Raw genomic sequence first — 26,446 nt, forward strand, 5'->3', positions numbered from 1 at the left:
AGTTCACTTGGGGTGGGGTAAGAATGAAATTCTCACTCATTGTATTTAGTAATCCACATAAGATATTAAGCCTCATCTATGCTGAGAGTTGATGCCATAAGCCTGCCTCAGCAACTGAATCCATGAAGGTGGTCACTTACAATGCTGGGTAGCTCAACTTTTATTAAAAAAAAATGTCCATGCAAATCAGAAGGTGAAGAAATGTAGCATAACAGTCACTAAAGTTTACAAGGCATAGGTTGTGTTGGGAAGAAAGATGAAATGTGTCAGGAAGAGAGTTCTTGCCACTGCTTTACACCAGCATGTGTTCAACTCAGCATGAAACCTAACCTTTAAGCAAGTTTTGCTTTGCTCACATCCAATTTGGAATGCATAATTCAATTGAATTATAGCAAATGGAAGTTAGATTTATTTAGATAAAAACACACTTATCACTAGAAGAACGTTATATGGATTCATAATTACTACAGCTATGAAGATCAGTGTTTGTGCTGTAACAAATCAGAACTTACCTAGCCCTCTCAGTGGGAGGTCCTGTATAGTGCAATGGATGTAATATTTCTTTAGAACAGAATTTCCCTACTTCATCTATCCAATGGCCCGTTAGTGTTGGAGGACATACTACTAAAGAAGGTAGAGGTGAACAGTCATCTGCCTGAGTTTGTGTGTATTCCTGAGCTCTGTGGAAACACAAAAGTTGGTCACTACTCTACTAGTTTTTCACCAAGTCAACAACAGGATTTTAACAAAGATATAGTGAATGATTTACATAATATTACCTGAGGTAATGATCTCCTGCAAGAATGCATATAGATTGCAAAGTCTTTCCCAGACCCATATCGTCACACAGAATGCCATGGAGCTTGAATTTGTTCAGAAATGCCAACCAGTTTACACCATCCTTCAATGACAATAAACCATTCATATAATGTTAAATAAAGATACTGACTTATAACTTCTCTTACTAATTTAAGATACTAAATACAAGATTAATGGCCCTGAATTTCCAATCAGAGGCTTCCTGTGGGCGGATGCCTCCGTTCGGGAAAAAAAAAAATCTACAAACTTACCTGCTGGTTCCGTAGATCCCGAGGCTTGCGATCCTGGGCCTCTCCTCTTCGAAATGCGCAGAGTCCCGGGGCACATGCGGTTCGCAAGCGCCCCTGGGATCACGTGGGCCAGGTGAACCAATGGAAGGGGGGAATCATCCTTTTGACAGTCCCATACAGACAGAACTGTCAAATGTATGAATGGGGATCACATTTAAGAACACACTAAAACATTAAAAAAAAAATTACCTATTTAAAATTAATTAAAATGCAATTGAATTAAACATTTTAAACAAAAATTAAATTTTTTGAAAAAAATTATTTTTATTTTTAGCCCTGTTTTTAAAAAAAAACTTACCTTTGTTAAGAGTATTTTTAATTTATAAATTAGTGATCAAATTTTATTTTTCTATTTTTTTTAAACTCTTATGCATAAGAATTTGACAGGCTTTCAGTGGGCGGAAGTTGTGCAAAAAGCGCAACTCTCCACCCGCACTTTTCTTGGGCATGCGGATGATTAACTCTTGACAGATTGCAAGTGCCGGTTTCAGCGCATGCCTCAAACCGGCACTTGCGCGACCCCTACGGGCATGTACGCACCTGTGGGGGTCGGAAAACCCGGCCCAATGATATTAGATAGCACAAGTTCACAGCCCAAATTTGAAATTTGGAGAATTTCACAAAATTACCTCCAGAAATACATATGAACTGTTTAAAATGTCCCCAAAGAACTCTATTCTCAAGAATAATCATTTGACAATATAGAGGTTACCTACCTGCTGATATTTTCTGAGTTCAGCTTTGATAGAAACAGGAATTTTGTAATTTTCCAACTTTGTCCCATCTAATAACTGTTCCAAAAAATGTCGCTCTCTTGCTTTCTGTTTAATCAATTCTTGTGACATATTTGGTGGATCTGGAATGCCAGCCTACAAAATAGAGTGTGGTTTAGGATTTGTATCATGCGTACCATAATGGAACTGAAGTTGCAAATGTATCATTCCTTCAGAGTCACATAGGGAAAGGTCAGTAAATACAATTTAAAAAGTCACAGGAGCGATTAGCATGTACAATAAAAATGCACTAACTATACACATACATCAGGGATAAAGTAGAAATGCACAAGGTATGATACATTTGAGGAACCATGAATTTAAACTTGTAATTATCTGAACACTTGAACCAAATTATGTGTAAATTTATGGGTAACTGAGCAGTGCAATGGGTTAAACTCGGGCTCTCATCTTTGGGACCGGAGTTCAATCAATCAATGCATGAAATGCAAGTCTCCTCTGTCTGTTGGCTGCAACAATCCTACATAGGTGTCAATCGTGGCTCAGTGTTAGCACCCTCGCCTCAAGAGTCAGAAGGTTGTGGGTTCAAGTCCCACTCGAGACTTGAGCACATAATCTAGACTGACTTCAGTGCAGTACTGAGGGAAGTTCTTGTGTGTCCTGGCTAATATTTATCAGTCAACCAACCTCACTAGGTCATTACCTCATTGCTGTGGGACCTTGCTGTGCACAAATTGGCTTCAACAATTCCTTACATTAAATTGTAAACTGAATTTCCTAGAGATTAGATACTTTCAACATTTTCATTATTCCTCCCCCACTCCAGAACATTGCAATGGATATAAAATAAGCATTTTCAGGAAAATGGAGATACAGTTGCCTTTCAGAACAAAGTTCAGCATAATGCATATTATTATATGGGTTAAAAGTCTGAGCAGAGACCTCACAGCACCGTGATGGTGATGACATCAATTTCCCCAGCCAGAATGATACAATGATTGGAGGCTAGGTAGTTCCTCATCGAAAGATGGGAAGAAAAGAAAATCCAGAATGAGTTACCCCAGGTCATTTATACACAACTTCCAGCTACTGATGTTTAAAAACAACAGTGCATGTTGTAGGTAATCTTTAATAAATAGTTTTCACACAAACTAAATGCTATAATAAATATCCCAAATGATATAATGTGCTGTGGGAAAAAATTGGGATGCAATACGATTGCTTCTTTCATACAAGGAATTCTGGAAAGGGCAACATTACTAGGCTGCAAAACACTTCAGAAAATGGTTACATCAAGAAATCTGTGCAACTGAATCTTTGAATGATCTCTCTGCTGGTTGCGAATGTAATGAGTTTTGGCAGTTTCAACTCAGTATCTAGTGGGCATGAGCCCATAGTACAAAACTGGCATGTTAATTTTGCAAAAGAAGAGGGCTCCACAAGGATGACTGGTGTGAGAAATGGAAATATTCATACTGGTACATTACACGGTGTTCTTCCAAGACTGGGGCTATAGCTAAGGTGACTTTGTTGGGTCAAAGCAAATTGAGTTTTACTTTGTAACTAGTCATGCTATGACTGAAACTGGAGAACTTTGTGCCAGCACTGGGCATCTAAAATTGAAAAGGTATTCTATTCCCCAGCAATAAATTCTGCACATTGATGACTTAAAATCTGCCCCTATCCCGCAAAAAAACCCCATCATGTTGTACATGTAAGATATTAGATCACCAATGCACTGTACCCACCTTGCAAAAGCAAAAACTGCAGTTCTAGGTCACTGCAGTTCATTTATATTACTTCAGTAGAGATGAATCCTTATTGTAGCACACCAATACCATCTGCTGGTAAGTGTTTGAATAGCAAATTATTTGTTATGTTCAAAATGTAGTCATTTGAATTTGCAAAATGTTAGCCCTCAGAGGAGTAAACACGGAGATGAAAGTGAAAGATTACAATATAATTTAAAGAATATTGCAAAATGAGGAGCGTTCTATAGTTGCAACCATTTCTTGGCTTCCTAATGCTATAACCAACATTGCAAGTTATTAACCCAAATAGAGGTAATGAAAATAAAGGCATTTTAAATTATGTTTTCTAAATACCAAAAGTTAATGCCATGATTTAACATTGCATGAAATCATTAATGTATCCTTTCAACTTGTGAAGCTTTTAAAAAAGGTCAGTAATTTTAATGTCTAACTCTACATCTTTTGAAACTCATGGGAGATTGGCTACAATCTCTGAATTTTCCTACTCAATGCTTGCAGAAATCGCACAAAGCACATTGGCCCAGATATTCCGATCCCTACAGGTGGGGGTACGCGCTGTGTACCCATCCATAGGGACATCGGAAATGCCGGTTTCAGGCATGCACAGCGCATGCACTGAAAACTGGCATTTCCGATCTGTCAAGAATGATCTTGACAGATCCTCCGGCTGCACTGGAGAAGGGCCTCTGCGTAAGGCTTGCTTTTTTTTAACCAGGATAAAAGAGTTCAAAAAAGTTTTTTTTTTTTTTTTTTTAATTCACTGATTTATCATTTAAAAATACTTTTTAAAAAAAAGGTAAGTTTATTTTTAGCCCTGTAAAAAGCTTTAATTTTTTTTTCAAAAAAATTAAATTTTTTGTTTAAAATACTTAATTTGTGATTTTTTTTTTAAATTTAAAGTTTTACTATGTTTTTGGGGTGATTTCCATTCATATATTTGACAGGTCTTCCTGTCAAATGTATGAAGGGAGATTCCCTTCCGTGACTGGCTCCCCATGGCGCACGTGATCCCAGGGACGTTGCGAACTACATGTGCCCTTGGGACACGTGGGCCCTGCACACTTCCAAGTTTGGAGAGGCCCAGGAGCGGAAGCGTGCGCGTCCCGGAAGCCCTCAGGTAAGGGCGTAGATTTTTCCAGACTGCAGGCCTCCGCCCGCGGGAGGCCGGCGATCGGAAAATACGGGCCATTGTAATTCAAATATACAGGAACGCCTATTCACAATAGTAAAGGTGTTTGGTATAATTTTTAGGTTGCAGGCCTTGAGATTTTTTTTTAAACGTAAAAAAAACTATTTAATAACCAACAGTAACACCTGCAGTAACTGAGTAGTCAGCTGATGAAAATCACCGCACAGCATCCTAGGCAGGCACTTTATTATAGTTTACAAATAGATCAAATGGACAGCATTCCCAATGTAAAATCAAAAACATCTTAAAAGGGACTTTGTTTTCTTATGTTCCAGTTATTATAGTAACATCTTTGTGGCATGTAAAGGCTCCCTCAATGAATTGACTACAGGGTTACAAAAATGACTACTGCCATTATTCCCAAAGTACAGAGATAGATTTGACTTGTATTGTTGTGAGCTAACCTTAAAGATATACAGTACAGGTAGACTACCCTTTATCCGGACTTCCGAAAACCGAAACCCTCTAAAAACCGAAGGTTTTTTCGTTCAGCGTAAGTCGTGCGTACGAACGAAAAAACCTTCGGTTTTTAGAGGGTTCCGGTTTCGGAAGTTCGGATAAAGGGTAAGTCGTGCGCACGACCCCCCGCCGACCCCAACAACCGCCGACCCCGCCAGCCCCGACAACCGCCGGCCCCCCCCCGCAGACCCCGCCGGCCCCGACAACCGCCGACCCCGCCAGCCCTGACATTTACTCACTGAGTCACCTGGGTTACTCCAATCACTTTTCATCTCTAACACGGTTTGTGATGAGGACAAGAATTTGCAAGATCAGCGTACAGTTTTGAATGCACCACGGCCTCTCGGACAGTCAATTTCTCCGCCGACCCCGACTGACTTACGCTGAGCGTCAGCGCAAGTCGTGCGCACGACCCCCCCACGGACCCTCGCCGACCCACCTTCCGAAATCCGAAATTTTCCTTTATCCGAAACTCGGCTGGTCCCAAGGTTTTCGGATAAAGGATAGTCTACCTGTAGTACTAAAACACCCCTTTAGCATAGACAACAGACCAGAGATGGATGCTGAAGCTAAAGCTCTGTTAAAAACCATGAAAGGATGCCTCAGCATTTAGTCTTCCAAGGAAAACTCCAAAGATTAGACTGTAATCATCCTGCAGATTGAAAGAATCTGCAAAGAAACAATATATCTGAATTCATGAAGCAATGCTCATTCAGGAGGCATTTCAAGTCTCTTGATAAGCAGCATGGCTATTTACATTTATTCTTGGCAACAAATACAAATACAGTGGGGGCGAGCCTTTGGCTTCGAACCCTGCTCCAGACAGTCCCAGCGACTGGAGACTGGAGATCTGGCTCTAAATTACATCCAGTGGGATACTCTTGTTTGGTGGGCGTGTGCGGCAATCCCTCATCGTATGGTTGTGGGAGCTTATAAAACCTTCCCGCTGTATAGGATTAACCACCCTATCAGCTGGTATAAAGATGGTTATGGACGTGAAAGAAGCGGTCACATTGCAACCCATCACACTGTTAACCAGCCGGTGAATCCTTCCACTGCTTTATACTATTGTCCAAGGGAAGAATGTGAAGATATGAAAGGAATGAGAAAAAAACAATGCATCCTCGAGTTGAAGCCCGACACCAAGTTTGCTAACCAGGTAATGCAGGCCTCAAGAGCATCTCCCCTTAGACTGGCAATGTCTGGGATTCTTACCTAAAAAAGCTCACCATTCTTGCTGCAGCTCATTTTGAAATAAGATTTAGCTGCAAGGTTGCTAAACTGGTGCTAAAAAATCCTGTACATCTTTCTCACTCTAAATGACACACACTTCCCTTGAAAATCAGCTAACACTGAAGCTAAGCTCTTTATAAAATGTTTGTCTTGTATACCTAACCCTAAAGGGTTACTCAGGAACTTTAGTAACTTCACCCTACAATAATCAATGGACAGCTGCCCAAGGATAGTAAGGCATACACTGTTTCAGTGCATTGATACTACTTCTTGAATGACTAATATTCCATTTCATGCCATTCAAAGACTAAATACCTTAATTCACCTTGAATGGTAATGAACAGTCTAACCAATTCTATCTCTTGGGCTAGTCCCTACTATATCAAATCGAAGGCATCAAAACACTGCATTTATGGGAAACAAAGATATGTGGGCTATTTTGACATACTTTTTGAAATTTAAAGAAACCATGCCAGCAGCCATTCTAAACAACATGAGCTCTTCAAGCAGAGGAAAGAGGAGGAAGGAGAGAGAGGAAAGAGGGGGAAAGAGAGCATGAGAGAGAGAGCGCGAGGGTCCAGACACGTGTAGTCCGTTCCCGGGGACTGAGCGGTGGCCGCACTTTGGAACACGGGTGGAGGTGCAGCACATGTACAATGGCCGCTGGAAGGAGGCTAAAGCAAACAAGTTTTAGGCCCCCGGTGAAACAATGAATTTTTTTAAATTCAGAAAATGATTTAAAACTGGAAAAAAATATGGGAAAGTGATGTTGAATGTCCCGTAGGGAGTTCCAGTTAAATTTTGCCAGGTGTTGTTCCCCTTTTGAAAGAGTCTATCAGGGTTATTTAAATCATGTTATGAGAGAGGGGGAAAAAGTTTGTGACCCTGTTTGTACCTCAGAGTCAGAGAGACAGAGGGAACGGCAGCAGAAAGAGAGGAAATAACTTCTCGAAAACATGATCCCACCTCACTGCCTTCTTAGGAAGTTTGATCACTTTACTCACTTTCTTATTTGAGCTCCATTTGGAATTGAGTTTATTTTATTATTTTTTGTTGTATGTTTAACAACAGCATTGAAGATGGAAAGAGAAATTTGGAGCAACTTCTGTCAAAGCAGCAACGAGACTTGAAAGAATTTAAAGATTTTTTAATGAACTTTTCACAAAGAGTGTTAAAAGCACTTCCCCCCCTAAGTTTCGAGTATGATTTTGGAAGAAACAGAAATAAAGATCAATTTCCCCCTCATCTAAGCAAGTTTCAACCAGGTCTTAAAGTCCAAATGCTTTTAAAGAGGTTCTGAAATGCTCAAAATATTTTAAAATTGAAATTTCTCAATATCGGATTTTGAATGATCGTGAAGTGAGTAGCTTTACACAAACCTGCAACCATGCTGTTGAGGAGGAGGAGGGCGGGGAGGATTTGTAGGAGTTACATATTACTTTTTAAAAAATGAAGATGTTTAGGAAGAGAACCAAAAAAGGGGAAAAACACAAACCATTTTATTTTGTCTGTCATTCTATGGTCCAAACAAGTCCCAGGAATAATGTAAAAATAGATTTCCTCTTATTAGTGGTGTGTTAATAGAAACATGAGTTATGTAATGATGTATAAAAATTGCAGGTAGCTACTTTAGAAGAAACTATTTGTTTATTAAGACGACGACAGAAAATACTTTGATTAAACTGATAATGTACAATTTTGATTTGGTATAAATGCTTGAAATAGGAGATTAAAAATTGAGTACAATGAAGTTTGTTTCCTACTATTTAATTGGGAAGTACCTAAAATAATTCAACACTTCTCAGAGCAGAGATTAATATTGTGGAGAATGTTTGAGAGAAAAACATCAGAAGCAAAGTTTGTAAATTAACATCTTTACATCAACATATTAGTAAACATTTCCAAGTCAGTCTGATTGGTTCTCCGGTCCAGGAAGATAAATGTTTTTCTGTTAAATTGTGCTTTTCCTGCTTTTTGTTTTTAATTTGGTGACGCAAATTGTTTGTGTTTTTCTGTACTTGCGAATAAGTGCTGCATTTCTGACATGTTACATGGGGGGGGGGGGGGGGTGTGTGCTGGTTCAAGAAGACAGCATTTATTAATGGAAGTGATTGGAGTTGGAAATATGGATACCATTTTTGTTCAAATCTTTTTAATACTGTGAACCAAAGAACTACAGCACTTTATATTTAAGAACATAAGAAATAGGAGCAGGAGTAGGCCAATCGGCCCCTCGAGCCTGCTCCGCCATTCAATAAGATCATGGCTGATCTGATCCTAACCGCCAATCCACTATCACAGAACCATCTCCTGAATCTAACAGAATTAGACACACGAAATAGGAGCAGGATCAGGCTACACGGCCCCTGGGCCCGCTCCGCTACCCACAGGGCCATGACCGATCTGAATCTAGACTCATGTCCAAATTCCTGCCCGCTCCCCGTAACCCTTTACTTCTAGGAAACTGTCTATTTCTGTTTTAAATTTATGTAATGATGTAGCTTCTACAGCTTTTTGGGGCAGCATATTCCATGGACCTACCACCCTCTGAGTGAAGTAGTTCCTCCTCATCTCAGTTTTGAAAGAGCAGCCCCTTATTCTAAGACTATGCCCCCTAGTTCTAGTTTCACCCATCATTGGGAACATCCTCCCCGCATCCACCCGATCCAACCCCTTCACAATCTTATATGTTTTAATAAGATCGCCTCATTCTTCTGAACTCCAATGAGTAGAGTCCCATTCTACTCAACCTCTCCTCATATGTCCATCCCCTCATCCCCGGGATTAACCGAGTGAACCTTCTTTGTACTGACTCGAGAGCAAGTATGTCCTTTCTTAAGTATGGACACCAAAACTGTACGCAGTATTCCAGGTGCGGTCTCACCAATACCTTGTACAACTGAAGCAATACCTCCCTATTTTTATATTCTATCCCCCTAGCAATGAAAGCCAACATTCCATTGGCCTTCTTAATCACTTGCTGCACCTGCATACTAACCTTTTGAGTTTCGTGCACCAGGACCCCCAGATCCCTTTGTACTTCAGTACTTTCAAGTTTCGTGCCATTAAGATAATAACTTGCTCTAACGATTTTTCCTGCCAAAGTGCATAACCTCACACTTTCCAGTATTGTATTCCATCTGCCAAATCTCTGCCCACTTACTTAGCCTGTCTATGTCCCCTTGCAGGTTTTTTATGTCCTCCTCACTCACTACTTTCCCTCCCATCTTAGTATCATCTGCAAACTTTGATATGTTACCCTCGGTCCCCTCCTCCAAATCGTTAATATAGATTGTAAAGAGTTGGGGACACAGCACTGACCCCTGCGGAACACCACTAGTTACTGATTGCCAGTCCGAGAATGAACCATTTATCCCAACTCTCTGCCTTCTGTTAGATAGCCAATCCTCTATCCATGCCAGAATATTACCCCCAATCCTGTGATTTTTTCTCTTAAGCAATAATCTTTTGTGTGGCACCTTGTCAAATGCCTTTTGGAAGTCTAAATACACTACATCCACTGGTTCCCCTTTATCCACCCTATATGTTACTTCCTCAAAGAACTCCAGCAAATTTGTCAAACATGACTTCCCCTTCATAAAACCATGCTGACTTTGTCCTATTAAATTATGATTATCCAAATGTCCTGTTACAGTCTCCTTAATAATGGACTCCAATATTTTACCTACCACAGATGTTAGGCTAACCGGTCTATAGTTTCCAGCCTTCTGTCTACTGCCCTTTTAAAATAAGGGCGTTACATTAGCAGTTTTCCAGTCTGCCGGGACCTTTGCTGAGTCCAGGGAGTTTTGGAAAATTATTACCAATGCATCCACAATCCCTACCGCCACTTCCCTCAAGACCCTAGGATGTAAGCCATCAGGTCCAGGTGATTTATCCGCCTTGAGTCCCATTATTTTACCGAGTACCACTTCCTTAGTGATTTTGATCGCGTTTAGCTCCTCCCTCCCTATAGCCCCCTGTTTGTCCAGTGTTGGGATATTCTTAGTGTCTTCTACTGTAAAGACTGATGTAAAATATTCAGTGTTTTTGCCATCTCCATATTTCCCATCATTAATTTCCCGGTCTCATCCTCTAAGGGACCAACATTTACTTTAGTCACCCTTTTTCTTTTTATATAACTATAAAAACTCTTACTATCTGTTTTTATATTTTTTGCTAATTTACTTCCATAATCTATCTTCCCTTTCTTAATCAATCTTTTTGTTATTTTTTGCTGTCTTTTAAAGTTTTCCCAATCCTCTATCCTCCCACTAGATTTGGTTACCTTATATGCCCTTGTTTTTAGTCAAATACTATCCTTAATGTCTTTACTTAGCCACGGATGGCTGTCTTTTCTTTTACACCCTTTTCTTCTCAGTGGAATATATATTTTTTGGAAGTTGTAAAATAACTCCTTAAATGTACACCACTGATCATGTATCGTCTTACCCTTTAATCTATTTTCCCAATGCACTCTACTCAATTCCGCTCTCATACCTTCATAGTCTCCTTTATTCAAGTTTAGCACGCTTGTTTGAGATCCAACCTGCTCACCCTCTAATTGAATATGGAATTCAACCATGTTATGGTCACTCTTTCCAAGGGGATCCTTTACTAGGACATTTTTAATTAATCCTGTCTCATTACACAGGACCAGATCTAAGGTTGCTTGCCCCCTGGTCGGTTCAGTTAAGTACTGCTCAAGAAACCCATCCCTAATACACTCAATGAACTCATCCTCAAGGCAGCCCTGCCCAATTTGCGTTGTCCAATTAATATGATAGTTAAAATCCCCCATAATTATAGATGTTCCCTTATTACAAGCCTCAACTATTTCCTGATTGATACTCCGTCCAACAGAGTTGCCACTGTTACGAGGCCTATAGACTACGCCCACTAGTTTTTTTCCCCTTATTATTCCTTACCTCCACCCAAACTGTTTCATTACCCTGATCTTTTGACCCAATATCATTTCTCTGTATTAGTGATTCCTTCCTTTATTAACATAGCCACCCCACCTCCCTGCCTGTCCTTCCTGATCGTTAAATAACCTGGTATGTTTAATTCCCAGGCATTGTCACCCTGCAGCCATGTTTCTGTAATGGCCACAAGATCATACCCATATGTAGTTATTTGTGCCATTAACTCGTCTATTTTGTTACGAATGCTACGTGGATTCAGATAGACAACTTTCAAAGATGTTTTGTGACACTTAGTTCCTGCTTTTGCCCTTTTTATTACTTTACCTTTTACTCCATACCTTCTGCCCCTTCCTGACACGCTCTGGTTTTTAATTTCCCCACTGCTACCTAAGTCTATGACCTTCTCTGTTGTCATTTTTATTATTTGCTCTCTAGGAACCTCCCCTCCCCCCCCCCCCCCCCCCTCACTAGTTAGTTTAAAGCCCTCTCTACAGCCCTAGTTATATGATCCGCCAGGACTCTAGTCCCAGCACTGGCCAAGTGAAGCCCGTCCCAACGGAACAGCTCCCTCCTGCCCCAGTACTGGTGCCAGTGTCCCAGGAAGCTAAACCCATTTCTCCCACACCAGTCTTTGAGCCACGCATTTAACTCTCTAATTTTATTTGTCCTAGCCAAATTCGCTCGTGGCTCAGGTAATAATCCAGAGATTATTACCCTTGAGGTTCTGTTTTTTAATTTGACCCCTAGCTGCTCATACTCCTTTAACAGAACCGGCTTCCTAGTCCTATCTACGTCGTTTGTACCAACATGGACCACGACAACTGGATCCACCCCCTCCCACTGCAAGTTTCTTTCCAGCCCAGAGGAGATGTCCTTAACCCTGGCACTGGGTAGGCAACACAGCCTTCGGGACTCTCGCTCTCGGCTGCAGAGAACTCTATCTATCCCCCTAATAATACTATCCCCTACCACTACAACATTTCTATTTACTCCCCCCTCTTGAATGGCCCCTCGTTCCACGGTGCTGTGGCCAGGTTGCTCATCCTCCCTGCAGTCCCTGCTCCCGTCCTCACAGGGAGTAAGAACCTCGAACCTGTTGGTCAAGAGCAAGGGCTGCAGCTCCTCCAGCTCTACCTCCTGGATCCCCGTACCTGCCTCACTCGTAGTCACACTGTCCTGTCCCTGACCATGGGCTACATCTGAATTACTTAACTTCATAGGTGTGACCACCTCCTGATACACAGAGTCCAGGTACTTCTCCCCCTCCCTGATGTGTCACAGTGTCTGAAGCTCAGACTCCAGCTCATCAACACGGAGCTGGAGTTCCTGTAGCAGCAGACACTTGTCACAGACGTAATCACCGTGAGCCTCAATGGGGTTCACTGGCTCCCACATCTCACAACAGTAACACATCACCTGCTCCATTCTATGCAATTAATTAAATTTTTTATTGTTAGTTATGGACACCCTCTGCCCGATTTTAGATGCTAGTATCCCCTTTAATTAATTGGATTTAAATTAAATCAATCCCTCTAGTTACACCAGTTAAATGGTTTACCAACAGTCACTCTGCACCAGAAAGGCCTTGGTACACCACAGCAACCGTAAAAACTATAAGCCACAGACTTAAAGTTTTAAAACGAGAAAAATACTCCAACCAATCACCTACCTGTTCTGTGGTGACGTCACACCTTGAATACTTTTTACCTCTCTCCTTGCCTGAGATTGGAGATTGGTGAGGCCTACCTGAGCCTCTAGGGCCTCTTGTAGTCACTCTGCCGCGCTGCTCCGCCTCCACCCGCTGCCGATGCCGCGGGTGGAGGCATCAACCAGTTGGTTGTCTGGTTGCATTGTGATTAATATTCTAATTACTTATGTGGACGTACAGCACGTCAGCGCCATAGGAAAGCCGCTGCTCCTGCTGCTTGTGCAGCTACTACTATAGTGACATGATGGATGGGCCAATATGTTGAAAACTTTAAAATTAATACAAATTGCATAAATAGATATGCCACTTTCAGCTCACCTTGGGCTTTTGGATTGTTTGTCGATGCATAAAGGTGTAACTGAGTGATGTTTCTGAAGTGTTAATGCATTATTATGCAGTTCTTTAATATCCCAGTCATTTCTGACAAGTATTTTTTATTAAATAGTTTGTACATGATGAACTAAAAGCTTTTAATTAATTCTACCGTAAACAAGCTTGCAGAATGGGCATGTAAATGACAAATGAATTTCAATATAGATAAGTGTGAGGTGGTGCATTTGGCAGGAGGAATAAGGAAGTTATCTACACCTTGGAAAATCTAAAATGGGGTGGAGGTGCAAAGGGAAGATTCACAAATCTTTAAAAGTAGCAACGCCGGTTAAAAAAGCCATAAAAGTGCAAATAAAGCACTGGGGCTCATTTCTAGAGGAATAGAATTCAAAAGCAGAGAAGTTATGTTAAACTTGTATGGAACCTTGTCTGATTGTCTCATGATTTGAGACAGTGGGGTTACATATGGCATTAGTGTATATGCGCTTTTAAGTGGTTGCTGTCGCTGTAAAAGTTATTGTTTTTAAATTTGCTCATGGATGAAAAGGTCGCTCTCAAAAGGAGTTCGTGGCCCGTTCAATACAAAAAAAAATTAGAGGGAACATTGGACACAAGCATACACTATTTTGCCCCAAGTAAAACCATTCGGCTCGAACAGCAGCACAGAGAACAAAACAAGTACTGGAGGAAAAAAAGCCTTCAGCTGAATGGGGCGGAGGGGCAAATAACAGATGTTAATGCTCTTGCATTTATACAGTGTAATTCTTTGCTTACGCTCTGTGGAGGAAGAATCTTTTGGTGTTGCCCAGCTAAGTGTGTCCACTGGATACAGAAGGGCAGAGGGCATGGCTGAGATACTAAATGAGTACTTTGCACGTGTCTTCACTCGAGAAGAGAATGCTGCCAATGTAGCAGTAAAGAAGGAGGCAGTAGCAATATTGGATAGGATAAAAATAGATCAAGAGGAGGTACTTAAAAGGTTGGCAGTCCTCAAAGTAGAAAAGTTATCCGGCCCAGATGGGATCCATCCTAGGCTACTGAGAGAAGCAAGGGTGGAAATTACAGAGGCTCTGGCCACAATCTTCCGATTCTCCTTGGATATGGGGGAAGTGCCAGAGGACTGCAAATGTTACACACCTGTTTAAAAAGGGGGAGAGGGATAAACCTGGCAACTACAGGCCAGTCAGCCTAACTTTAGTGGTGGGAAAATTTTAGAGACAATAATCTAGGATAAATTTAATTGGCATTTGGAAAATTATTGGGCTATTAAATGAAAGTCAGCACGGCTATCTTAAAGGCAAATCGTGTTAGACTAACTTGATCGAGTTCTTTGATGAAGTAACAGAGAGGATTGATGAGGGTAGTGTGGTTGATGTGTATATGAACTTTCAAAATGCATTTGACAAAGTACCACATAATAGACTTGTTAGCAAAATTAAAGCCCATGGGATTAAAGGGAGAGTAGCAGCATGAATACAAAATTAGCTAAGGACAGAAAGCAGAGAGTAGTGGTGAACAGTTGTTTTTCAGACTGGAGAGGTGTATGCAATGGTGTTTCCCAGTTGGTATTAGGACCACTGCTCTTTAATATATATTAATGACCTGGACTTGGGTATACAGGGCATAATTTCAAAGTTTGCAGAGGACACGAAACTCAAATGTAGTAAACAATGAGGAGGATAATAACAGACTTCAGGAGGACATTAGACAAGACTGGTGAAATGAGCAGACACATGGCAGATGAAATTTAATGCAGAAGTGCAAAGTGATACATTTTGGTAAGAAGAATGAGGGGAGGCAATATGAACAGAACACTAGAATTTTAAAGTGGGTGCAGGGACAGAAAGATCTGAGTGTATATGTACGCAAATCTTTAACAGTGACAGGATAAGTTGAGAAGGCTGTTAAAAACACATGGGATCCTTGGATTTATTAATAGAGAAATATAGTACAAAAGCAAGGGAGTTATGCTAAACCTTTATGAAACCTTCTTCTTAGGCAGTCCCTCGGAACCGAGGATGACTTGCTTCCACATTAAAAAGGAGTTCGCAGGTGACTGATTAGTCCAATGCGGGACCTACAGTCTCTGTCACAGGTGGGGCAGACGATGGTTGAAGGGGCGGGTGGGTGGGGTGCTTGGGTTGACGTGCGCTCCTTGCGCTGGGCTTCCGCTTGCTCCCGGCAAAGAGGCTCGAGGTGTTCGGCGCCTTCCCGGATGCTTCTCCTCCACTTTGTGCGGACTTGGGCCAGGGATTCCCAGGTGTGGGTGGGGATGTTACACTTTTTCAAGGAGGCTTTGAGGGTGTCCTTGAAGCGTTTCCTCTGCCCACCTGGGGCTCTCTTGCCGTGCCGGAGCTCCTAGTAGAGCGCTTGTTTTGGGAGTCTCTTATCGAGCATGCGGACAATGTGACCCGTCCATCAGAGTTAGGACTGGTTAAGCCTCAACCGGGGTATTGTCTTCAATTCTGGGCACCACACTTTAGGAATGAGGTCAAGGCCTTAGAGAAGGTGCAGAAGAGAATTACCAGGATGATACCAGGGATGAAGGACTTCAGTTGCATGGAGAGATTGGAGAAGCTGGGGTTGTTCGCCTTAGAGCAAAGAAGGTTGAGGAGATTTGATAGAGGTGTTCAAAATCATGAGGGGTTTTGATAGAGTAAATAAAGTGAAACTGTTTCCAGTGGCAGAGGGGTTGGTAACCAGAGGACACAGATTTAAGATGATTGGCAAAAGAACCAGAGGCAACATGAGGAAACTTTTTTTTTTTTTTAATAAAACACAGCAAGTCGTGATCTGGAATGCATGGCCTGAAAGGGTGGTGGATGCAGAAGAGAAAAAAAATTACAGGGCTATGGGGAAAGAGCAGAGGAGTGGGACTAATTGGATAGCTCTACCAAAGAGCCAGCACAGGCACGAGGGGTCAAATTGCCTCCTTCTGTGCTCTTTCATTCTATGATTCTAAAACAGAAAATTATAGATATATACAGTAGCTTGGTTAGCACCTGTAAAAAGACTTTTGGATTTACACCCAAAATATCAAACTATCTTTTCTCTTTTTGGAAGGTAATGTTCCTGCTACATATTTCCAGATTTTTTTTTTTTTTTTTCCAGAATTCTGGTTTTTCACCTGTAAAATGTCATACATGCATAACTTAATCTCCAAGCATATCATTGTGCAATATATCACAACTCAAAATAAATTCACTTGAATTTAAAAGCAAATTAGTTTGAATTCATTACAAATGGTTACCTTAAGTTATTTTAGGGAATGCAATTCACTGATCCAGTGTAGTCTGGCCGTCTAAAGGTTCTGTGCTGCATGCATTTATATTAATAGCTGCCAAAAATACAACTTTTCAAAACTTACCTCCAGTGGCATTAACCTAATCAATGTTGCAAAGCACTGGGTAGCCATGAACCGCACACTATCTGTTTGGTCGCTCATCCTGCCTAGTACAGGTACCACCAGCAGGACTATGTATGGGATGATATCTACGTCAAGTTGCTCCATTATACCTGTAAATTTGTGTTAAGGAATTTTTTCCTCATCACTCTCACCTAAAGCATCAGATTATTATTTTATTTTTTTTAAATCAACTCCATTGAATTTTTTTAAAAACAGTCTGCATGGATAATCAGGATACTTATTTGAATAGCCAAGAGAGTAATTTAATATTCATTACAACTTTAACAGTTATGACACCCACAAACTAGGAGACCTACAGAAAACAAAGCAGTCCTGTCATTTTTAACTTAAAATTATGAAATTTGGGCATACCTAGTAAATCCTTCTAGAAGATTTCCTCCCCTCTAAGTGGCAACAGTTTAACATGGATTTCATGTCCATCCTACCAATTTGATATTTTGATACACCAGTACAAACATATGCCACACAGGATACAAAAAAATGTTGCTCTGTCAGCATGCTTGGGTTTTCAGCACTGAATGTGAAAATGATGCTCAAAGTTTGACTTATAAAGTAGAGAATATAAAATATATAATTTCTTGTGACAAATTACATTCTGATAGTACTTCAGAACCACATTTCCTTACATCAAATCATCTGTGCCTGGAATATAATAATGCAACCAGAAACCGCTTTTTTTTTAAATTCAGGAAATTAATTGCAACTCCAAGAGCATTGGCTCAAATGCTGAGTACAGCAACTTATAAAGAACCATATTCAATAATAACTTAAATTTATATAGCACCTTTTAACATAGTAAAACGTCCCAAGGCGCTTCACAGGAGCGTTATCAAAAACAAAATTCGACACAGAACCATATGAAGGATGTTAGGGCAGATGTGCAAAGTTTGGTCAAAGAGATGGGTTTTAATGAGTGCGTTAAAGAAGGAAAGTCGAAAGGCGGAGAGGTTTAGGGAGGGAATTCCAGACCTTAGTACCTAAGCAGCTGAAGACACGGCCACCAATGGTGGCGCGATGAAAATCGGGGATGTTCAAGAGGCCAGAATTGGTGAAGCGCAGGGATCTCGGGGGATTGTAGGGCTGGAGGAGATTAGAGATAGAGGGGGGCATGGCAATGGAGAGATCTGAAAACAAGGATGAGAATTTTAAAGTCGAGGCATTGCTTAACTGGGAGCCAATGTGGGTCAGCGAGCACAGGGGAGATGTGTGAGCGGGACTTGATGCGAGTTAGGACACAAGCGGCAGAGATTTGGATGACTTCAAGTTTATAGAGGGTAGAACTAGGGAGGCCGGCCAGGAGCGAATTGGAATAGTCAAGTCTAGAGGTATCCTAGACAAGGATGAGAGAGTTTCAGCAGCAAAGCTGATGCAAGGGCGGAGACAGGCAATGTTACGGAGGTGGAAGTAGGCAGTCTAAGTAATGGAGCGGATACGAGGTAGGAAGCTCAACTCCTGATCAAATATATCACCAAGGTTGCGAATGGACTGGGTCAGCCTCAGACAGTTGCCAGGGAGAGGGATGGAATCGGTGGCAAGGGAACAGAGTTTGTGGCGTGGAGCAAAGCCAATGGCTTCGGTCTTCCCAATATTTAATTGGAGGAAATTTCTGCTCATCCAGTGCTAGAGGTCAGATAAGCAGTCTGACAGTATAAAGACAGTGGAGTGTTCGAGAGAGGTGGAGGAGAGGTCGAGCTGGGTATCATCAGCGTACATAGCCATTGCAGGTGATTCTATGGCTACGGATGCAAAGATAGGAATGGAACTAGGCGAGTGCAGTCCCATCCAGGTGGAGAAACATTGGAGCAGAATATTGTGGTCAACTATGTCAAAGGCTGCAGACAGGTTAAGAAAGACGAGGCGGGATAGTTTACCTTTGTTACAGTCAATTAGGATATCATTTGTGACCTTGGTAAAAGCTGTTTCAGTATTGTGGTGGGGAAGGAAGCCTGATTGGAAGGATTCAAACAAGGAGTTCTGGGAAAGAACGACACAGATTTGGGAGGAGACAACACATTCAAGGACTTGAGAGGAAAGGGAGGTTGGAGATGGAGTGATAATTTGCAAGGATGGAGGGGTCAAGGGTTTTTTTTTTTGAGGAGTGATGATGGCAGATTTGAAGGGGGTGGGAGGTAGTACCTTAGGAGAGAGAACCGTTAACAATATCAGCTAACATGGGAGCGAGGAAGGGAAGTTGGGTGGTCAGCAGTTTAGTTGGAATAGGGGTGAGAGATCAGGTCGGTTGGTCTCATGGACAGTACAAAAATCTAGGCTGACACTCCAGTGCAGTGCTGCACTGTCAGAGGTGCCGTCTTTCAGATGAGACGTTGAACCGAGGCTTCGTCTGCTCTCTCAGGCGGATGCAAAAGATCCCATGGCACTATTTTGAAGAGCAGTGGAGTTATCCCCGGTGTCCTGGCCAATATTTATCCCTCAATCAACATAACAAAAACAGATTATCTGGTCATTATCACATTGCCGTTTGTGGGAGCTTGCTGTGTGCAAATTGGCTGCTGCGTTTTCTACGTTACAACAGTGACAACACTCCAAAAATACTTCACTGGCTGCAAAGCGCTTTGAGACATCTGGTGGTTGTGAAAGGCGCTATATAAATGCAAGTCTTTCTTTTACAAGTTCTGATTGATTTTCTTATTCAATCCCACTCACTTGGGAGTCAGGAACTAACTATTTAATTATTAATTTCCTCAGACCACTGCCACATTGAATCACTCATTAAAGCAGCCATTTTTGAACTCATATAGGGGAATATAGGAAGAGGTTTTGCTCTGTAAGCTTTGTGCTCATTAGATTAGTGCCTAGAACAGTTAGTTAGTGTCAGCATCAGGCAGTCCCACATTAGGTACATCATGTTACATGTAGAGTAAAGCTCCCTTCACTCTGCCCCACAAACATGCCCCAGCCACAGAACAGCACCCTCCACTACACTGTCATTTTTGTCAATTTCCTGTATCAGTCTTTCTACAGCTTCTGAATGAGAAGAGTGGATGCTTTGGAAAAAATGCATCCTTGGAAACTTCAGCTTTGGCACATACCAAATAGAACCTGGTTTGAACTCAGTTAGACGATGTTGCAAATACAAGTCATCCTGCATGTTAATAGGTCCAAGCATCAAGCTTGGACAATTAAAAAAAAAACTGACAAGTCATTTGTAGAAGTTTTACTGGATGGCACGGATTTATCTACCATAACAGACAATAACTTTAGTTAATAGGTCAACTTATCATCTCTCCAATAAGAATCCTGCTATGCACAAAAACTCTGCTTTACTGAGTTAGGAGGAATAGCAAAACCCTGTCAAATCCAAATAAACACAGAAGAGCACCAATTGCAACTAAGTTTTAAATTAATCATCCACAGCTGACTTCTCCTTAGAAGTCTGCTTTGTTAAGGCTCTCCCTTTTATTATTATCCTTATATATCTGTACTGTCTAAAGTTATGGAAACTGCAGTTTAACTCTGAAATTGCCAATCATCTTGAAAATTCTGGCTTAATCCATCATTGCCAATATGGTCATAGACTGGAGAATTGCAAATGTTACACCATTGTTCAAAAAAGGGTATAAAGATAAACCCAGCAACTACAGGCCAGTCAGGTTAACCTCGGTAGTGGGGAAGCTTTTAGAAACAGTAATCAGGGACAACATTAAGAGTCACTTGGATAGGTGTGGATTAATTAAGGAAAGTCAGCACGGATCTGTTAAAGGCAAATCGTATTTAACCAACTTGATCGAGTTTTTTGATGAGGTAACAGAGGGTTGATGAGGGTAATGCGGTTGACATAGTGTACATGGATTTCCAAAAGGCATTCGAAAGGCCTGCCAGCAAAGTTGAAGCCCATGGAATAAAAGGGACAGTGGCAGTATGGATACAAAATTAGCTAAGTGACAGGAAACAGATAGTAGTGGTGAACGGTTGTTTATCGGACTGGAGGAAATTATACAGTGGTGTTCCCCAGGGGTCAGTTCTAGGACCACTGCTTTTTTGATATATATTACACCTAATGACTTAAATGTGGGTGTACAGGGCACAATTTCAAAATTTGCAGATGATGCAAAACTTGGAAGTATAGTGAACAGTGAGGAGGAGAGTGATAGACTTCAGTAAGACAGATAGGTTGGTGAAATGGGCGGACACGTGGCAGATGAAATTTAATGCAGAAAAGAGTGTGAAGTGATACATTTTGGTAGAAAGAATGGGGAAGACGACATATAAACTAAATTAGTACAATCCTAAAGGGGGAGCACAAACAGAGAGACCTGGGGGTATATGTGCACAAATCACTGAAGGGGGCAGGGCAGGTTGAGAAAGCAGTTAAAAAGGCTTACGGGATTCCTGGGCTTCATAAATAGAGGTACAGAGTACAAAAGCGTGGAAATTGTGATGAACCTATATAAAACACTGGTTCGGCCTCAACTGGAGTAGTGTCCAATTTTGGGCACCGCACTTTAGGAAGGATGTGAAGGCCTTAGAGAAGGTGCAGAAAAGATTTACGAGAAGGATTCCAGGAATGAGGGGCGTCGATAGACTGGAGAAGCTCAGGTTATTCTCCTTGGAGCAGAGAAGATTGAGGGGATATTTGATAGAGGTGTTCAAAATCATGACGGGTCTGGACAGAGTAGAGAGAGAAACTGTTCCCACTGGCAGAAGGGTCGAGAACCAGAGGACACAGATTTATGGTAATTGGCACAAGAACCAAAGGCGACGTAAGAAAAATCTTTTTTACGTAGCGAGTGGTTAAGATCTGGAAGGCACTTCCTGAAAGGGTGGTGGAGGCAGACTCAATCTTATCTTTCAAAAGGGAGTTGCTTAAGTATTTTAAGTAAAGAAATTTGCAGGGCTACGGGGAAAGGGCGGAGGAATTGGGACTAGCTGAGAGTCAGCACAGGCTCAATGGACAAATGGCCTTCTTCCGTGCTGTAACCATTCTATGATTCTATGATAGAATCATAGAATGAAAGAACACAGGAGGCCATTCGACCCATCATGCCTGTGCCGGCTCTTTGGTAGAGCTATTCAATTAGTCCCACTCCCCTGCTCTTTCCCCATTGCCCTGTAATTATTTTCCCTTCAAGTATTTATCCAATTCCCTTTTGAAAGTTACTATTGAATCTGCTTCCATCACCCTTTCAAGCAGTGCATTCCAGATCATAACAACTTGCTCCGTAAAAAAGTGTTTCTTCATGTCGCCTCTGGTTCTTTTGCCAATCACCAAAATGTGTCCCCTCTGGTTACCAACTCTTCTGCCATTGGAAACAGTTTCTCCCTATTTACTCTATCATGATTTTGAACACCTCCCTCTTAATCTTACCTGTTCTGAGGGGAACAACTCCAGCTTGTCCAGTCTCTCCACATAACTGAAGTCCCTCATCCCTAGTACCATTCTGGTAAATGTCTTCTGCACCCTCTCTAAGGCACTGGCATTCTTCCTAAAGTGTGGTGCCCAGAATTGAACACAATACTCCAGCTGAGGCCTAACCAGTGTTTTATAAAGGTTTAGCATAACTTCCTTGCTTTTGTACTCTATTCCTCTATTGATAAAGCCAAGGATCCCATGTTTTTTAACCGCCTTCTCAACTTGTCCTGCACCTTCAAAGATTTGTGTACATACACCCCCAGATCACTCTGTTCCTGCACCTCCTTTAAAAATTATACCATTTAGTTTATATTGCCTCTCCTCATTCTTCCTACCTACCAAAATGTATCACTTCACACTTCTGTGCATTAAATTCCATCTGCTATGTGTCCGCTCATTTCACCAGTCTATATCCTCCTGAAGTCTGTTACTATCCTCTTCATTGTTTACTACATATCCGAGTTTCATGTCATCTACAAACTTTGAAATGATGCCCTGTATACCCAAGTCCAAGTCATTAATATGTATCAAAAAGAGCAGTGGTCCTAATACCGACTCCCGGGGAACATCAGTATATACTTTCCTCCAGTCTGAAAAATAACTGTTCACCACTACTCTCTGCTTTCTGTCCCTTTGTCACTTTTGTATCTATGCTGCCACTGTCCTTTAATCCCATGGGATTTAAATTTTGCTACAGGAAACCCTTTATCTGGCACCGACGGGACCTGTGTGGTGCGGGTTGATCAAAAAGTCTGGATTACAGGGAGGTATACTTACTAAGGTACGAGAGCCCCATACACGGCCACAGATCCAGGCGTCCCTGTTGCATGGCAACAGGTGCAGGAACCCCGGTTACACGGCCACAGATCCAGGCGTCCCTGTTGCATGGCAACAGGTGCAGGAACCCCGGTTACATGGCCACAGATCCAGGATCCCCGCTTACACGGCCACTAATTTGAAGTAAAACTTACCTGAACCTACTCTTGAATTTTGCCGGTTAAGAGGGGTTTCCGGTTATTTAGGTGCCGGTAAAGAGAGAGTTTCCTGTAACAAGTTTATTATGTGGTACTTTGTCAAACGCTTTTTGAAAGTCCATATACACAACATCAACCCTCTCCATTACTTCATCAAAACAGAATTGGAATTCACAACAGCCTAGGGTGGGATGTGAACTCCCGATTTCTAGATCATTATTCCAAGCCCCCAGATTACCAGTAATAAAACCAGTACGCTACCAGACCGGATTCCATTGGTAATTTTTGCCTTTTATGTGCCTGTTTAGTATTACTCTTGGAACATTTTGGTGACTAATCCATCATCTTGGTCCAAAGGCTTTGACTGGGTCTAGCACTGTGTACTAGTCTAAACAAGTAATTGTATAGTCACCAGTATCTAGTTTTCTCTCAAAAATTACATAGCTATTGTGAAAATGCAAGGCATAAAAGAGACAGTATTTTTTTACTCGCCATATGTTTATGGAGGCTGAATAATTAAGAACATACATAATTATAATACAGGATTCAGATTTAAAGGTTAAGGATACAAGCCAATGCTTCAATTGCTCCTTCTTGCTTTGTTTTATCATCAATTGCTCCTAGCCAAGGAAGAACTTTCTCCAGAAAAATGCTCATTGTTTCCATTGTAGCTATTTTGCTCATGACACCCACACACCTAGCAGCCATGTGCCTGACTGCAGTATATGGGTGTCGCAAACAAGTGCAAAGATGTGGAAGATGTTGCAATAGCTGAAAAATTAAAAAAAAAAGTTTAAATTGGTCCACAATATTTTACTTCAGAATTTAAAAGCATATGCTTTAAAAGTAAAAGGCATTACACACTAAAATCAGTTAGGCAACAGGAAATCTTAATTTCAAAAATAAGAAACATAGGAAAACTTAATATTTATTGAGCTATCTGGTCTACAAGCAACTCATCAAAAAAAAAGTCCCAGAGACCAGGTAAGGCCTCACAGCGTCGGCGGGAATCTCGAGCGGCAGAGCGGGGCTGTAAAAGTCCCAGAGACCAGGTAAGGCGTACCAGTCTCCAGTCTGGAAGGAGAGAGAGGTAAAAAGTAATCCAAGTGTGACGTCACCAGAAAGCGGGTAAGTGATTGGTTGGTAAGTATTTCTCCCTTTTTAAGCTTAAATCTCTTTGGTTTATAGTTTCTAAGGTGTGATATTCACCATCTAGAATCGGGGCAGAGGATATTTAAGAATAATATTAATAAATTTAATTAATTACATAGAATGGGAGATCAGGCGATGTGTTGCTGCTGCAATATGTGGGAGCTGGTGAACACCATTGATGCTCACAGTGATCACATTTGCAGTAAGTGTTGGCTGCTCGAGGAACTCCAGCTCCGTGTTGAAGAGCTGGAGTCCGAGTTTCAAACACTGAGACACATCAGGGAGGGGGAGAGTTACCTGGACTCTGTGTATCACGAGGTAGTCACACCAATTAGATTAATTAATTCAGATGTAGTCCGTGGCCAAGGTCAGGATGGTGTGACTAGAAGTGAGGCAGGTACGGGGATCCAGGAGGTAGTGTTGGAGGAGCCGCAGCCCTTGCACTTGTCCAACAGGTTCGAGGCTCTTACTCCCTGTGGGGACAGGAGCAGGGTCAGCAAGGAGGATGAGCAACCTGGCCACAGCACCGTGGAGCAGGGGGCCATTCAAGTGGGGGGAGTTAAAAGAAATGTTGTAGTGGTAGGGGATAGTATCGTTAGGGGGATAGATAGAGTTCTTTGCAGCCGAGAGCGAGAGTCCCGAAGGCTGTGTTGCCTGCCCGGTGCCAGGGTTAAGGACATCTCCTCTGGACCGGAGAGAAACTTGGAGTGGGAGGGGGAGGATCCAGTTGTCGTGGTCCATGTTGGTACCAACGACATAGATAGGACAAGGAAGGAGGTTCTGCTGAGGGAGTTTGAGCAGCTAGGGGCCAAATTAAAAAGCAGAACCACAAGGTCTGGATTATCACCTGAGCCACGAGCAAATTTGGCTAGGACAAATAAAATTAGAGAGTTAAATGCGTGGCTCAAAGACTGGTGTGGGAGAAATGGGTTTAGCTTCCTGGGACACTGGCACCAGTACTGGGGCAGGAGGGAGCTGTTCCGTTGGGACGGGCTTCACTTGGCCAGTGCTGGGACTAGAGTCCTGGCGGATCATATAACTAGGGCTGTAGAGAGGGCTTTAAACTAACTAGTGAGGGGGGGGGGGGGGGGGGGGGGGAGGGGAGGTTCCTAGAGAGCAAATAATAAAAATGACAACAGAGAAGGTCATAGACTTAGGTAGCAGTGGGGAAATTAAAAACCAGAGCGTGTCAGGAAGGGGCAGAAGGTATGGAGTAAAAGGTAAAGTAATAAAAAGGGCAAAAGCAGGAACTAAGTGTCACAAAACATCTTTGAAAGTTGTCTATCTGAATCCACGTAGCATTCGTAACAAAATAGACGAGTTAATGGCACAAATAACTACATATGGGTATGATCTTGTGGCCATTACAGAAACATGGCTGCAGGGTGACAATGCCTGGGAATTAAACATACCAGGTTATTTAACGATCAGGAAGGACAGGCAGGGAGGTGGGGTGGCTATGTTAATAAAGGAAGGAATCACTAATACAGAGAAATGATATTGGGTCAAAAGATCAGGGTAATGAAACAGTTTGGGTGGAGGTAAGGAATAATAAGGGGAAAAAAACTAGTGGGCGTAGTCTATAGGCCTCGTAACAGTGGCAACTCTGTTGGACGGAGTATCAATCAGGAAATAGTTGAGGCTTGTAATAAGGGAACATCTATAATTATGGGGGATTTTAACTATCATATTAATTGGACAACGCAAATTGGGCAGGGCTGCCTTGAGGATGAGTTCATTGAGTGTATTAGGGATGGGTTTCTTGAGCAGTACTTAACTGAACCGACCAGGGGGCAAGCAACCTTAGATCTGGTCCTGTGTAATGAGACAGGATTAATTAAAAATGTCCTAGTAAAGGATCCCCTTGGAAAGAGTGACCATAACATGGTTGAATTCCATATTCAATTAGAGGGTGAGAAGGTTGGATCTCAAACAAGCGTGCTAAACTTGAATAAAGGAGACTATGAAGGTATGAGAGCGGAATTGAGTAGAGTGCATTGGGAAAATAGATTAAAGGGTAAGACGATACATGATCAGTGGTGTACATTTAAGGAGTTATTTTA

General features: G+C 41.8%; 1 protein-coding gene across 1 annotated transcript in view; it reads right to left on the reverse strand.

Annotated features, from left to right (window-relative positions):
• Positions 1–26,446, reverse strand: part of btaf1 (BTAF1 RNA polymerase II, B-TFIID transcription factor-associated) — a 111,461-nt gene that overhangs the window by 38,046 nt on the left and 46,969 nt on the right. The window contains exons 23-27 of the mRNA XM_085996134.1: positions 23,801–24,002; positions 16,827–16,975; positions 1,826–1,978; positions 780–901; positions 513–680 (exon numbers count right to left, since the gene is read on the reverse strand). Of these exons, the coding sequence (XP_085852260.1) occupies positions 513–680; positions 780–901; positions 1,826–1,978; positions 16,827–16,975; positions 23,801–24,002 (794 nt within the window). The remainder of the gene's footprint in view (positions 1–512; positions 681–779; positions 902–1,825; positions 1,979–16,826; positions 16,976–23,800; positions 24,003–26,446) is intronic.

The sequence above is a fragment of the Somniosus microcephalus genome, chromosome 8, assembly GCF_052327205.1.
Source record: "Somniosus microcephalus isolate GS21.2 chromosome 8, FLI_Smic_1.0, whole genome shotgun sequence".
Taxonomy (NCBI): domain Eukaryota; kingdom Metazoa; phylum Chordata; class Chondrichthyes; order Squaliformes; family Somniosidae; genus Somniosus; species Somniosus microcephalus.